This window comes from Bos javanicus, chromosome 12 (assembly GCF_032452875.1).
Source record: "Bos javanicus breed banteng chromosome 12, ARS-OSU_banteng_1.0, whole genome shotgun sequence".
In the NCBI taxonomy this organism is placed as follows: domain Eukaryota; kingdom Metazoa; phylum Chordata; class Mammalia; order Artiodactyla; family Bovidae; genus Bos; species Bos javanicus.
The window spans coordinates 15284104-15299586 of NC_083879.1; the positions used below are offsets into that span (position 1 = coordinate 15284104).

Here is a 15483-nt window from a genome sequence, read left to right on the forward strand (position 1 = left end):
TGAATCTAATTTGCACTCTTGACAACCCAGAGGCCATGTTTCCACCTAGAGGTTTCTTTCCAGATCTTGTTTTCGCTATGGTTTTTAAAAAGTTAGGTGTTAAAAAAAAAAAAAAAGTTAGGTGTTTATTTTAGCAAGGAAAGTTCCCTTCAACGATGACTGAAGAAAAGTGGGGTTAAGGTTTGAGATGGACCAGATTAATTTTATTTGACTACTCTGGAAAACTGAATGTTGAGAAATGTCCCCTGAGATCATGTTTTAAAACTGGGTGCAGATGTTTTCTTGAGACAAGTCCCAAAATCCAGATACTGCTTTGTGGAAGCTGAGTGGAACCTGAGCCTTTCTTACTCTGACTTTATTCTCTTCATCTTCAGTGACCTTCATACCACTCATCTCAGCTACATTTGCAGTCACACACTGGGCCTTATTCCATTCCTGAAAACTTTTGAGGGGAGGGAGGAAGGCACCTCGTAGCTTGTGGGATCTTATTTCCACGACCAGAAATTGAACCCAGGCCCTCCACAGTGAGACCACGGATTCAGAGTGCTAACCACTGGACCACCAGGGATTTTCCACATCTCTGAAAAATTCAGTCTCATTCTCAGCCCTCGTTCATACATCATTCTTCCTTGGTTACTCTCATTGTTCAGTCGCTAAGTTGTGTCCGACTCTTTGCAACCCCATGGACTGCAGCATGCCAGGCTCCCCTGTCCTCTGCTATCTCCCAGAGTTTGCTCAAATTCATGTCCATTGAGTCAGTGATTCTATCTAAACATCTCATTCTCTACCGCCCTTTTCTTTTGCCTTCAATCTTTCCCAGCTTCAGGGTCTTTTCCAGTGAGTCAGCTCTTTGCATCAGGTGGCCAAAGGATTGGAGCTTCAGCTTCAGCATCGATCCTTCCAGTGAATATTCAGGGTTGATTTCCTTTAGAATTAACTGGTTTGATCACCTTGCTGTCTGCGGGACTCTTAAGAGTCTTCTCCAGCACTGCAGTTCGAAAGCATCAGTTTTTCAGTGCTCAGTCTTTTTATGGTCCAGCTCTTAGTCCACAGATGACTACTGGAAGAACCATAGCTTTGACTGTACAGACCTTTGTCAGCAAAGTGATATCTCTGCTTTTTAATATGCTTAGTTACTCTCATCACATTTTTTTTTATTTTTTGGTTTTAGTCTCATTGAGCCTCTCTGCCTCAGTCCTGATGGGCCTTCTTCCTTTTACTGTTTCTGTCCCTGCTTAACTTAGCCTCTGTGGTCCATCCATTCGTCCCTTCTCTTGTCAGTGTCTTCCACTGCCTTTTCCCATCCAGTAATTCTGTAAATCCATCTGACAAAACTTCCACCCTGGCTCAGTCCAGATGTTCACCTCTAGTGAACCACACCCAGGCTTCCACATGCTGCTAAATGAAACCTCACCCCTCCACAGGGTAATGCTGCTGCAAACCATAACCTCCTCCCTGGCTGGGTCCTCAGCTCTGCCCTGCCATCCTGTGATGTTTTCCCACACAGCTCTCTGCCCCAGCGATCAACTTTAACTTTTTAAAGCCTACTCTTTCTTCTTTAGCCTCTCTCTCCATCACAGAAAAAGTAGATACCATCTTTAAAAAACTTCCTCACTTTTCTGGTACTATGCCTAAAAACTCTCCTGCATCTCTGCCTGGCTCTTTCAGCTTCTCTTTGATTGTAGTAGAAGAGGGGAACTACCTCCTTCCAAGGCTAATCATTCCATTTTTACTCAAAACCCCTTCCCTCACTTCTCCTGGAGGTTCTTTGCCTTTGACATTTAACTGGAACGTTCAGATTGTTCCCATCTTCATGAAGACTACTCCACATCCCCCTGTAGCTGCTGCTGTCTCTCTGACCAACTCTGGACCTTCACCATTTTCTTCTTAACCCACTGCATCCTGGCTTCTGTTCTTCCCAGTCCACTGAGACTGCTCTCACCAATTTCACTGTGAAAATAGACAATCCACCAGTTGTCTCTCAGCACCTTTTTTTTTAATAGCTTTTTCTGTTTATTTATTTATTTTTGGATGCACTGGGTCGTCATTGCAGCTTGCAGGCTTTCTCTAGTTGTGACAAGCCGGGCCTACTCTAGTTGCGGTGCATGGGCTTCTCACTGCGGTGGCTTTTCTCATTGTTGAGCACCGGCTCTAGGGTACATGACTTCAGTAGTTGCTGCACATGGACTCAGTCGTTGTGGTTCATGGCCTCTAGAGTACGGGCTCAGTAGCTCTGGTGCACAGGCTTAGTTACTCGGTGGCATGTGGGGTCTTCCCAGACCAGAGATTGAACCCAGGTCCCCTGCATCGGCAGGCAGATTCTTAACCACTGAACCACTCAGGAAGTCCTTCTCAGGAACTTGTTGCTAAATTCAAGGCACTCTTTTCAGTCCTGACCTTGCTTGACCTCACAGCAGCATCCCCTACCCCACTCCCACTTCCATGATCCCGCCTTCTCTCCTCTCTTGGCTCCAGCCACTCTGAGCACATTTCTGGATGCGTCAGACCCTTCGGCTTGCAGTGCATTGTGGGTGCTTTTCCCTCTGCGTGGACCACGTTTGCCCCAACCCACACTCCCTTTCCCCAGCTAACTCAGTCTCGTCCTTTGACCTCAGCCCACCCATCGCTCTTTCTAGGCAGCTTTCTCTGATGTCACTACCTACTCCCATCAAAAGACACTTGGATGCTCCTTCTTGATATTTCCGTGACTTAAGCCTGTCACAGGATCAACAAGCTTTTCCTGGACCAGACGGTAAATATTTTAGACTTTGTTCATCAACAGGCAAAATCAAGATTATTGTGAAGTGTGTATGAAACAAAAGAGAAAACAAATTTCCACGAATTTTTTTAAGTCTTCATTGGATTTATTACAGTATAGCTTCTGTTTTATGTTTTGGTTTTTTGGCTGAGAGGCACATGGGATCTTCGCTCCCTTACCAGGGATTGAACCCCCTTCATCGGAAGGTGCAGTCTTAAGCTTGGGACCACTAGGCAAGTCCCTAAATTTTTATTGTTGAAATTGAAAACATAATATAATTCTTTTGTAGTATAAATGTACTAGTGAGAAGAATGGAATTGCTTTAGAGGGAATAACATTTTGCTTAATTGGGGTTCACAGTCCGTGTTTCCTGTTATAATCAATCGCTGATCTGTAAAGAGGTTTGATGTGCTATATACTGAGTACTTCTTTTTGTGTCTGCATAATTCTGTCTGATATATATTACAAGGGGAACATAATGGAATATGTAAGGCATAATCTGTATTCTTACGGAAGTTGTAATCTATTGGTAAAATTACCACTGCAGTGGGAGAGCTGCCTTCATCACATGCATCACTGCTCTAGGTGTGAGATGGAATTGTTCATTACAGGCACCTAAAACAGTATTTTGAGACACGTTCTATGGTTCTGAAGAATGGTACCTATAAAAAAGTGAAGCCAGGCATATCCTCAGTTTTATTAGAAAATCTGTAATGGGGCTTATATTGTACCAACTTATGTTTTCAATATTCGTTTTTTTAGATATTACCATTTCTTAGTATTATTTTATTGTGTAATAATTATTTATTTTGACACAACCCAAAGGGAAAATAAATAATTATATTCTGAATGTTACTTTTTCCTGGCATCATTTTAAAAAAAAATAAGGCCTTACATTCTTCTCAGAGGAGTTTTGTCTTCATCTGTTTATTCCTATCTTTAAACATATATCCCACGTGTTTCTTTAAAAATTCAAGGCAGATTTATCCCTTAGTTATAATACAGCACATGTTTAACCCATTTAACCTTTTAATCATTTGAACTTTACAAAAGAGTATTAAAACCTCATCTTGATTGGAACCAACCCAAAATTAGCCAAATCGACAAATTACATTGATAACACCCATATATAAGAAAAGAAAGGAGCAAAAGAGAAAAAAAATTAAGGAAAAAAGAAAAAAACTTCCCTCCTTAATATTTAGAAACAAGAAGATGGAAAGAACCAATCATGGGAATGAAATGTAATCTCTTAATCTCTTTCAAGGGATTCCCCTGTGGCTCAGACTGTAAAGTGTCTGCCTGCAGTGGGGGGGACCTGGGTTCGATCCCTGGGGCAGGAAGACCCCCTGGAGAAGGAAATGGCAGCCCACTCCAGGACTCTTGCCTGGAAAATCCCATGGATGGAGGAGCCCGGTAGGCTACAGTCCGCAGGGTCACACAGAGTTCAGACACAACTAAGCGATTTCACTTTAACTTTTAACTTTAATCTCTTTCATGTTAAACTATGACCCCCTAGAATTTTGAAGAAAGGATTATTTGTGGAAGGTGGTGTTCTCCCCTTCTTGCTATATTCTAAAAGGTGCTTTCTCTGGGATTAGTACTACATACAGAGATAAACCAGAAATCAGTAAAGGCATTATTCATCACAATCAGAAGTCATATGTAATCTCCATTTATGGTTGAGGAACATTTACATACTAAGACGTTAACTGTTCTGCAATCTTAAACAGCAGTAGGAGACACGAGTTCTGTCCCTTAATTCTTAATGTTTTCTGCCTTTTGCTGCTTGATTGTTCTTTTCTAGGCATGCTGTGTTACAAGTTTAGCTTTTTTTTTTTTCCTAAAAGTCCTTCCTTTATTTAGTGATATATAGAAGAAAATGGATCAAGTTGGAAAACATCCAGTTTGTTAAGATAGGGACTTCCCTGGCAGTCCAGCGGTTAAGACTCCATACTTCCCACCGCTGGGGGCACAAGTTCAATCCTGGGTGGGAAAACTGAGATCTCACATGCAGCGCAGCACAGCCAAAAATCAGTCAATCTTATTTAAAAGAAAAAAAGGGAGGGCGTGGCATGGGAAGGTTAAATAACATTCAAATCACACAGCTAATAAGCAGCTGAGCTGGAATTGATGGCTAGAGTCTGACCCCAAAGTGTGCAGTGTAACTAACACCTTTATACTCTCAGGTTCTGTCTTGTCACTTTGCTTACTTTGCTTTAGCTACACCGGCCTTTTTGTCCCTCAAGCACTTCAGGCTTGTTCTTTCCATAGGACCTTCGCAGCAGTGATTCCCCCAGATTGTTCTCCCCTCAGATTGTTCCATGGCCACTGTCCTCATTTAAGTCTCCGTACAAATGTCTTCTGAGGGGGTCCTTCCCTGACCTCTGTCTTTAAAATTGCCCTCCCACATGTTCACAGTCAGCTTTTTAATTTATTTTCTAAGTTATGTCTCTAGAAGTATTTACTCAATAAATATTTGTTGAACATTGACCTTTTGTTGAATGTTGTTTGGTGTAGTGGTTAGGAGGGTCATATCAGAACTCCTCTGTTTAGTTGTGTAAAATTGGACGAGACACTATCTCTTTACCTCAGTTTCCTTGTCTGCAAGATAGAATTCATACTACTGTCCTAATAAGGTTGTTGGCAGAATTAAATAGGTAAATGCACAGAAGTCTCTCTTAAGTTTTTGTTAATATTGAGTGAATAACATACCTGGAAAGCTTTTTGGAAAATCATATTTCCAAGTCCTCCGCCAGGCCAACTGAGTCAAAATCTCTGGGGCAAGTGCCCAGGAATCTCTTTTTAAAAAAAATATTTTGGTGAATTTATTAAACATCCAGGCTTGAGAACTACAGCAGTAGAGTTTTGGCATCACTGCTCAGAATCGACAGAGACAATTTTATGTTGGGTAACGTCATGTAATAATAATTTTTGCTGAGCCATAAAGTAAGAGCAGTGGCTCTGTTAGTGGGCCCAGAAGACCATTATCCCTCCCTCAGCATCCCCACCCCAGTGCAGCTTCATTCTCCTCTCTGAGTCTCTGTCAGGAAAGATAAAGTGTGTCTGCCCTTATCTCTGCTTGGAAATCATCTTGAACAGAAAACTAACTGAGAAGTATGATAATGCTAGTAAAGATATTTTTTAAAGTGGTGATTCTTAGTCAGAAACCAGAATGAAGAATTTTTATTTTTAACGTATTAAAGTATGAAATGGCAGATTTGTTGTTTGGTTAGCTCTGTGATGTATTATCTACCATATGCTGTCTGTTAGTAAAAAAAAAAAAAACATGAAACCATTTGGCAGTTGCACCAACCAAAATTACAACCAATGCAAAAAATGTTAGATATCAGGGAAATTACATGCTGTTGCTGTAAGTTCAGGTTTTAAAGTTTTGTGACTCTCGTAATTAACGCTGTATAAGACATGATCTCTGCCTTCCTGGAGTTGGAAAGACTAAACTGCTATACACAGAACAAGAGCAAAGGAGATTAAAGTCCGTAATAAATGACAGCCCGCCAGTGCTGTGAATTTCAGAAAGTAAAGTGTGAAATGGCAGCTCAGGCAGCAGTCCGCAGCCTTTCTGGCACCAGGGACCCGTTTCGGGGAAGACAGTTTCTCCACAGATGGGGTAGGGGGTGATCTTGGAGTGATTTCAAGCACATTGCATTTATTCTGCACTTTATTATTATTACATGTGCCCCACCCCAGATCATCAGACATTCCATCCTGAAGGTTGACGACCCCTAAGCTAAGAGATTCACTGAAACAGTTGTGACTACTTATGACAAACACAAGACATCTTTTACAGTTGCAGGACCGGCTCTGCCTCCTAATTATAAAAGCAGTAGTTCAGAATCATCAGACAGCGACGAGGACAGTAGTTCTTTGTCCGAAGAAGGAAATCAAGAATCTGAAGAAGACGACACTGGTCCACCGGCACGGTCAGTCCGTTTTTACATTAAATGGTAAACCAAGCTCCAAATCTGGTACTTATTGGTTAGAGTAGATAGCTGGTAAGGGGCTTCCCTTGTGGCTCAGATGGTTAAGAATCTGCCTGCAGTACAGGAGGCCCAGGTTCAATCCCAGGGTCGGGAACATACCCTGGAGAAGGAAATGGCAACCCATTCCGGTATTCTTGCCTGGAGAATCCCATGAACAGAGGAGCCTGATGGGCTACCGTCCATGGAGTCGAAAAGAGTCAGACACGACTGAGCGACTAACACTTTACTTTCTCAAGGAGCTATCATAACCTGCATTTATACAGCACAAGAAAAAATCACTTCATATTTCATTCCCTCATGAACTATACCTTTTATAGAAAAATGTATCTTAGTAGTATATAGCTCCAGAGATATCTAGAATTTCAATAAACATCTTATATAAAGGTATTTCCATAAGGTATTATTGAAGTGATTAAATAGTCTGAATAAACCATAATTTTAAAATTTAAAATTTTAAAACCATTCTTTTAAAATTTATGTGTGCAGTGTGTGCTTTTTATTTAAGTAAATGAAGAATTCCCTCTGACCTAGCCTTCCTCACCGGTGGCCCATGTAGATAAGAAATCAAATCTTTATTATTGGATAGCAAGGGGTTTTTTTTAATGCATTTTAATGACTAAGGGACAAAAATAGCAACCCTTACAAAAGTGAATTTAAAAGCCAATGTCATAAATTCTATGCTTAAAAATATCTCACAAGTAGAATATTTGAAACTTCACTGATTAGAGTCTTTATCAACACAGAAAATACAGAAAATTGATACGTTACTGCTGTGTAAAGAAGTAACCAGTCTCTATTTTAGACCTCAAGTGAATTCCTGAAAAAGATAAGTATAAGATCTGTGGTAGCTTTTCTTTTTTACTTGGCAAGATAAATTTATTGTTTCAGAGTTTATACAACTAAGTTGAAGTTGCTGCTGCTGCTACTGCTAAGTCTTTTCAGTCGTGTCTGACTCTGTGTGATCCCATAGACAGCAGCCCACCAGGCTCCTCCATCCATGGGATTTTCCAGGCAAGAACACTGGAGTGGGTTGCCATTGCCTTCTCCAAAGTTGAAGTTAATATGTTTTGAAGTTAATAAATGAAGTTATTAAATGTTAATAAATGAAGTTAATAAAATTTTAATTTAAAAAATTAAAATTTCCCTATGAAAAAGTTTCTGACAAACATGCATAAAATTACACTGTTTTCAGAAAACTCAGGAGAAATCAAGATGACGATGATGATGATGATGATGAAGGGTTTTTTGGACCAGCTCTTCCTCCTGGATTTAAAAAGCAAGATGATTCTCCTCCACGGTAAGAATGTGTACCCGTTCAGGACAATCTTTTCTCAAGTCTGTTAATTCATTAAAGAGTTGTCTGAAATTGTTTGTTTGTTTGTTGTGTTTTTTAATTGTATTTTTTTGGCTGCGTTGGGTCTTATTAGTTGTGATATGTGTGATCTAGTTCCCTGACACAGGATCGAGCCTGGGCCACCTGCATTGTGAGCTCAAAGTCTTAACCACTGGACCACCAGAGAAGTCCCTGAAATTGTTTTTTAACTTACATGTTTATATAACATTTGAAATAAATTTGAAATGAAAAAAAATTTTAAATCCACATAAGAAAAGTAATTATTTACATGTTTATGGCACTTAACAATTCATGAAAAACACTCACATCTCTTATTTGATACTCACAACAGCGTTTTGTGATAGGCTGGGTGAAACATAACCCTTTCCCCCCCCTTTTTTTTTTGACAAAGTTTCACATATAGCCAATGAGTAGAATCCTGGTATTTGATCTTTTTTTTTCTTTCTTTCTTTTTTTGACTACACCACTTGACATATGAGATCCTGGTTCCTCAACCAGGGATATAAGTCAGACATCTTAATTATTTATTGAAAGAAGAGGCAAATCCCTATGTACCAAATTACACAGTTAACCTAACCTCAACTGTGTTATCCATGGATTAAGATAGCAGCACACCCCTTACAGAATTGTCATGGTGCTTGAGATGTCGTATCTGTATACATATATAAACGTTTGATTCTTCTGTAGTGCCTTGCACAGAATAAACATATAGTAAATATTGTCTTCTCAAAATTAAAAAATTTTTAAATGCTGAATATGAAATTGCACATCAAATTGTTTATAATTCTTCACACTATATCCCAGTGTGCAAGAACAAGTAGGAAAGGCTGTTGTACATTTTATATTCAGAGGTTGTAATCACAATTGTCAGCTTTTAATTTTCATATAACTTTCTGAAAGTAACTGCCTCTGACTACAACTCAAAAAAAACACTTTTTGTTATGAATATAAAATAGTTTTTGTAATGGTGTCTGTAAATAAAAGGGAGCTTATTATTAAAAAAAAGAAATAAGAGGGCTGGGCAATCCATGGCTGCTTTTGTATGGCCCCCAAGCTAAGAATGATCATTAGGTGCCATTAAAATGCAAAGACAAATATGTGGCAGAGACCGAATGTGGCCCTCAGAGCCTAATATTTTCTGCCTGGCTTTTTATGGGAAACTTTCTGACTGCTGGGATGTAATATTCCTTTCAAGAAAACAGTTATTAGAGGCATAGCAGTTTCTTGAGAATTCTGTCTTGACGATAATATATGTTTGAAATAAACAGATGGTAGTATATGTTGGAAGCAAAACCTTCCATAAGCCTGTAGCATGCCATGGTTATGTTCGTTTACTATATTTTAAGATTGTATGTATTAGTAATTTTATCCTCACAAAATTCCCCGAGGCCAGAGAGTTGAGCTGTACTTGAATTTGTACATCTGCTAAAAACTCAAAAAACACTCTTACAGTACTTCCTCATATAAATGACAACTGATTTGATCTCTCTTAATACCACACTTCCGCATTTTTCATATGTACAGTTGTTTCGGTTCATAGCAGTTTTATGAACCAAGACAAGAGGTAACTACGTGGCCGAGATCAGAACCCAGACCCTGAGACTCGAGTGCTGTTTTTGCCCTGCTGGGAAACCTGTGTGTAAGACTCTGATTGAACATAGTGCCATCTGGAAAATTCAGCTTAGGACATCACTGCCCTCTTGGTTGGTTCCACTAACACAGGGACATCTCTGGAAAAGAGCAAAAATAGAATGAAGACACTTAACAGTATGAAAGAGAGTAGGAAATATCATTCCTCTTTTTGTTTTTTCCACACAAAAAGTAGCACTTTCTCTTTCGAAGACCCAGAATTTCAGCAGGTTTTCTCTTTTGAACAGTGTTAGTTGCCTCAGACTGTGGCAATAGGGCAACTTGAAAGAAAATGAACTCTAACATCACATAGACCGGGGTTCAAACTCCAGCTCTGGGGACTTCCCTGGCAGTCCAGTGGTTAAGCCTCCATGCTTCCAATGCAGGGGATACAGGTTTGATTCCTGGTTGGGGAACTAAGGTCCCATATGCCATGCAGCGTGGCCAAAAAGAGAACAAAACAAACAACGCAAAAGCTCCAGTCTGCCGCTTACGAGTTTGTGTTGTCCTTGGGCATCATTTTGCTTAGGTAGAAAATGGAGCAACTTATACCAACCAGGACTTTTTTAGGGAAACAGAAAAATGCACTCTCTGGTTGAAATGAGGTTAGCATACCACCTTTTCCTTTCTCTCTGGGTCTCAGAGGAACACTTTTCTTTGTAACACATTTCCACATCATAATGGGGTTGTTAGTGAGGAGGAAATGTTGGTTTTTATACTGCCTTGACACATGTAACCATAAATAAATTACTAACAGCTGTTATATGCATTCGCTACATATGTCCTTAAGACTCCATTTGTACTTAAGTAGTTCTGACTGTAATTAAAATGCCACTAAGGTATTTTTCAGTGGACAGTGACTATCAAAACTGAAAGCCAAGGCACAAGATAAAAAGATCTTCACAGACTTTAGTCCATAATACATAATAAGGATTCTTTTCTTTTGGTCATTATTTTTATTTACCATACTTCTTTTAGGAAGTGGGTTTACACCACTGCCACAAAGGTTGAGAATTACTGGTTTAGCATCTAATCATTAACTAATAAATAGAAAATTAAAGTGTAGAAATTAAATTTTTTTATGATACTTGGTGAAAAAATGCTAGGTTTGTTGTTCAATGCCTCAGTTGTGTCCGACTCTCTGCAACCCCGGAGACTGCAGCACGCCAGGCCTCTCTGTCCATCACCGGTCCTAGAGCTTGCTCAGACTCGAGTCCATCAAGTCCAGTGGTGATGCCGTCTAACCATCTCATCCTCTCTCTCTCTCTTTTCCTCCTGCCTTCTACCTTTCCCAGCATCAGGGTCTTTTCCAATGAGTTGGCTCTTCGCATCAGGTGACCAAAGTATTGGAGCTTCAGCATCAGTCCTTCCAGTGAATATTCAGGGTTGATTTCCTTTAGGATGGACTCATTGGATCTCCTTGCAGTCCAGGGGACTCCCGAGAGTCTTCTCCAACACCACAGTTCAGAAACATCAGTTTGTCAGCTCTCAGCCTTCTTTATGGTTCAACTCTCACATCCATACATGAATACTAAGTTACAGAGTAAAAATAATACATCGAATAAGATTCTCATTTTCCACATTTGTTATTATTACCTGGCTTTTTATTCTTTGTGTGAGCTTTTACTGAAAAGTAAAAGCCAACTGAAAGCTGACTTTTTAAAGGTGCGTTTTCTTTTTCAGGCCTATGATAGGTCCTGCACTACCGCCCGGTTTTCTTAAATCTACACAGAAAAGTGACGAAGGCAGAAGTGATCCAGGACAAGTGTCATCAGATTTCAACTCTGAGGTTTGGGGATTTTTCTATTAAAGAACAAGATGTAAGAAACTCAAGACTTTACATAGTAGTAACTATAGTCATTTGACTCAAATGTAATGTAAGATGTGTCATAGTCATACTAATTTAGGACTGTAGCATGGGTAGATGAAATCAAAAGCTATCTCAGACCTGAGATTCTGTAGGAAAATGACAAGGCAGTCACGTGTTGACAGGGTGTGATCTATTCATGCTTCTCATCCTTAAAGGGAAGCTTTTACGTCCTAGAAAGTAGAATACAGTAAACAGTTCAAGGAATCGCTGTGATTTGATACAAAAGAGAGCAAGCTGAGAAATGTTTAAATAGTGAAATAATTATTATAAAATATTGAAATTAACTTTGTCCCACCCAGTTCTGGTACCATTATTTAACAGGGTCACTCGTGGGTACATGATGTTTTGAAAAGAAAGAGCCAGTGATTCCGAAATCAAGGAGGAAATCTGTTTTCTTATTAGAGGGCTGCTGCTGCTGCTGCTAAGTCGCTTCAGTCATGTCCGACTCTGTGCGACCCCATAGACGGCAGCCCACCAGGCTCCCCCATCCCTGGGATTTTCCAGGCAAGAACATTGGAGTGGGTTGCCATTTCCTTCTCCAATGCATGAAAGTGAAAAGTGAAAATGAAGTCGCTCAGTCATGTCTGACTGTTAGCGACCCCATGGACTGCAGCCCACCAGGCTCCTCTGTCCGTGGGATTTTCCAGTCAGGAATACTGGAGTGGGGTGCCATTGCCTTCTCCATATTAGAAGCCTAGTCCTTAACAATGGCTGAGATTTAAAGAATATAATTTATAATGCATTTTCTCTATATATGGATACTATTTTCAGCTTCTCCAAAGCCTTATGAAATAATTACGATCTGTATCTTAGAGATGCTAAAGGCCAGAGAAATTGGGTAACTTACTCCAAATAGCACAGTTTCTGCTTAGCAAAGCCGAAACTCAGAGCCCAATTCTTAGGACTTTAAATCACTGTTCAGTCTGCTCTTCTGCAGTACCATCCTATATGTGAATTCATAGACTCCTGTGCATCTCCACTGAGAATTCATCAGTTCCACAGAGGTTGTTACTGAAGGAAATGTAATTCAGTGGTTAAGCTCATGAACTCCAGCATTTACTCATTCTTTCAATGAATGATATAGAATACCTACAGATGATTGTAGAACACATAAGTGTGTCAGGCATTAGTCACAGAAATCGATCTGACAAGTTCTGTTCCCACCTTCCAAAACGCCCAGAATCCAGCCACTTCGGCTGCCACCCTGCCCCAAGCCATCACCCTGTTTGACCTGTGTTATTGTTGGTCTCCTTGTCTTAGCCCTCGATGCTCTGCTGCCTCTTCTCAACACAGCAGCTAGAGTGGCCCAGAGAAAGTCAGATCGCATCAGTCACACTCAGAATTAATTTGCTGCTCCCCTCTCTGTGTAAGAGTCAGAGTCCTTACAGGGCCCTCTACAGTCTGGCTCCCATTAACTCCCTGGTTTCCTCTTACTTTGATCTGACCACACTGGGCTTCTTGCACCTTAAATATGCCAGGCAGGCTCCTACCCCTGAGCCTTGATACCTGCTGTCCACATCTCCCCCAGATATTTATGTGGCTGGCTTGCCACCAGCTAGAGCACTTTTAGCTGCTAATAGCAGAAAGTCCAACTTACAATGAAGCTTAGTCTCAACCTTGCTAGTTAGCAAATGGGTTGTTTGTATAACTTCCTGAATGATCTAGAATCTGTATTCCCAAATTGAGGAAAATGTGTTTCATACCTAAGACGAGGTCTAGAGATGGGAACACTCCACGGCTGGTTAACTTAGCCTCACAAGATCACCCAGGACCCCAGTTTTGAATGTCTCCTCTGTCACTTGCAGCATGTTAATTCCTCTTAGGCTGACCCCTTCCTTATACCAGGAAGCCTGCCAGAGTCCTTAGATTGACACGCAGGCGGCAATGTCCAGACAGAGGAATGAACCCTGTCTTGTATCCCCTTCTTAGGGGGAGGAAAACCTCTCCAGGTTTCCCATAGACCTCTCCTCATATTTCTGTGGCCCACACTGAATCATATGCCTATGCTCAAGCCAATCAGTTGGGCACGAGGAGTGAGACCAAAGTGATTGGCTTAGAATTATCAGTTTTCCCCAGGAATTAGAGAAGGTTTTAGTTTCCTGAAGAAAGCATGATTCCAACCATCATGAACAAACACTGGGTTGTCTTAGCAATAGTTATTGGTTGGAGCTGTTACAGTTCCTACATATTTCAGGCCTCTACCTTTATAAAACTATCTCTTATTGGAAGAAAGTGTAAATATCATTAGCTTATCGCATCATCCTAAATGTCAACACTCTATTGATACTATGTTTCTTGTAATTTTTAAAGTTTATTATACATCTGCTCGTTTTATATCACCAAGTATTAAGTTTGTAGGGGGCTATAAATATGTTTAAGATAATGTCTTTGCCATCAAAGAGCTTACTGTTGTTGAGAAAAGCTAAAACATTTAAAGTTAAATCTTTAGCAGTTGAAATAAAGGAAATAATAGTCTGCTGTAGTATAAGTAGAAAAAATACTGGCTTTGATCTTAGAATATTTAAGTCTTAGGTACAAGTTTTACAACCTCAGACAAGTTGTTTAATCTTTCCAAGTATATTTCTCTAAACCTAGGTTTCCTCAGAAAGAAAATAGGAATAATGATGCTATTTCCCAGTTTTATTATGAGGTTCAAATGAGACAAAATCCAGTTATTGAGAGAGTGTGTGGCTTAGAGTCAGCCATAAGACAAGGTATAATTATCCAGTTATTTGTACTGAGAACAATTGCTATAGAAGTTCAGAGAAGAAACCACAGAGAGTTAACATTGAGTGGTTAACAGGGAAAGTGTAAACAACACAAATTAACTCGCCTGGTCCTGGTAGTTGAAAAAATAAGAGGAAGAAACTACCGGTCCCAGTGGGAGTACAAACATCTTATTGTGATTCATCTTGTTGTTTATCTTACCCTCTCTCCTTCTCGAGGTCAAGGACTATTTTAAACCCTAGTGTATATAGCATCTAACACAGAGTCTTACATGAAAACCCTTTGTTAAAATGATTTACCAAAAACAATTTGAATTCCATTTTTGCAATAATGTGTCTCTGGAGTACTTTGGGCACCAAATGCACCCGTTTGGGCCAGCATTTTGGAAGGCACTGCACAGCACTTCTGTTTCAGTGGACCATACTAAATCATGGAGGCGAATATAGCTTCCAAGAACGTCATATTCATGTGTTTCTTCTTCCAAAGAGCTCTTTCTGTACCAGGAAAGAGAATGGCTTCAACTCTGTCTTCTCCGACCACTTCCTTGGAGTATTTCAGAGGAATTGTGAGGCCACATCTGTGTCCATCAGGAATAGAGCTGAGTGAGTTAATGAGCTCTGCCGTGGACACAGGGGCTGAGGTGGGACAGATCCCACGCCCTGGGTTTGTGGTCTCTGTTGGGTGCGCTTGACGAAGGCACAGGAAAGGTGCTCAGTGATTAGCCAGTGACACGGTGTTTGCTCCTTCATTCTGTTTCCAGGTTATCGGTCTCAGTTAAATTTTGAGTAATTTAGGATCATTTTCTGTAATGTGTCACTCCACTCTTGGTTTAAAGGTCCTGTCTTGTTTCAGAAGGAAACGGATAGCAGTGAGGAGGAAGACATTGTCGGGCCGATGCCTGCCAAAGGACCAGTTAACTCCAGTGTAACAGCAGAGTTTGAAAAGAGGGCCCAGAGAATGAAAGAAAAACTGACCAAAGGAGATGACGTAAGTTTCAAATACACAGAACACTTTACTCTGAGAAATCGACCACATAGATCAAAAATCTCAATTTTGATAACAGACATTTAAAAAATGTCCTTCTGCATGTGTATGTATATAAAAATTTGGTCTCTAGGGTAACTCAGAAGCCATAAAAGGAGAA

The 15483-nt window shown here is 40.2% G+C and overlaps 1 protein-coding gene across 6 annotated transcripts in view; it reads left to right on the forward strand.

Annotated features, from left to right (window-relative positions):
* Nucleotides 1-15483, forward strand: part of GPALPP1 (GPALPP motifs containing 1) — a 34032-nt gene that overhangs the window by 601 nt on the left and 17948 nt on the right. For 5 of the 6 annotated variants that reach the window (XR_009739860.1, XR_009739859.1, XM_061434542.1 and 2 more), the window contains exons 2-5: nucleotides 6567-6699; nucleotides 7952-8056; nucleotides 11426-11531; nucleotides 15192-15326. Coding sequence is in view for 4 of the 6 variants with exons in the window: in XM_061434542.1 (XP_061290526.1) it covers nucleotides 6567-6699; nucleotides 7952-8056; nucleotides 11426-11531; nucleotides 15192-15326 (479 nt within the window). In the remaining 2 variants the exon portion in view is untranslated. The remainder of the gene's footprint in view (nucleotides 1-6566; nucleotides 6700-7951; nucleotides 8057-11425; nucleotides 11532-15191; nucleotides 15327-15483) is intronic. The other variant, XM_061434543.1, reaches the window with a different exon arrangement.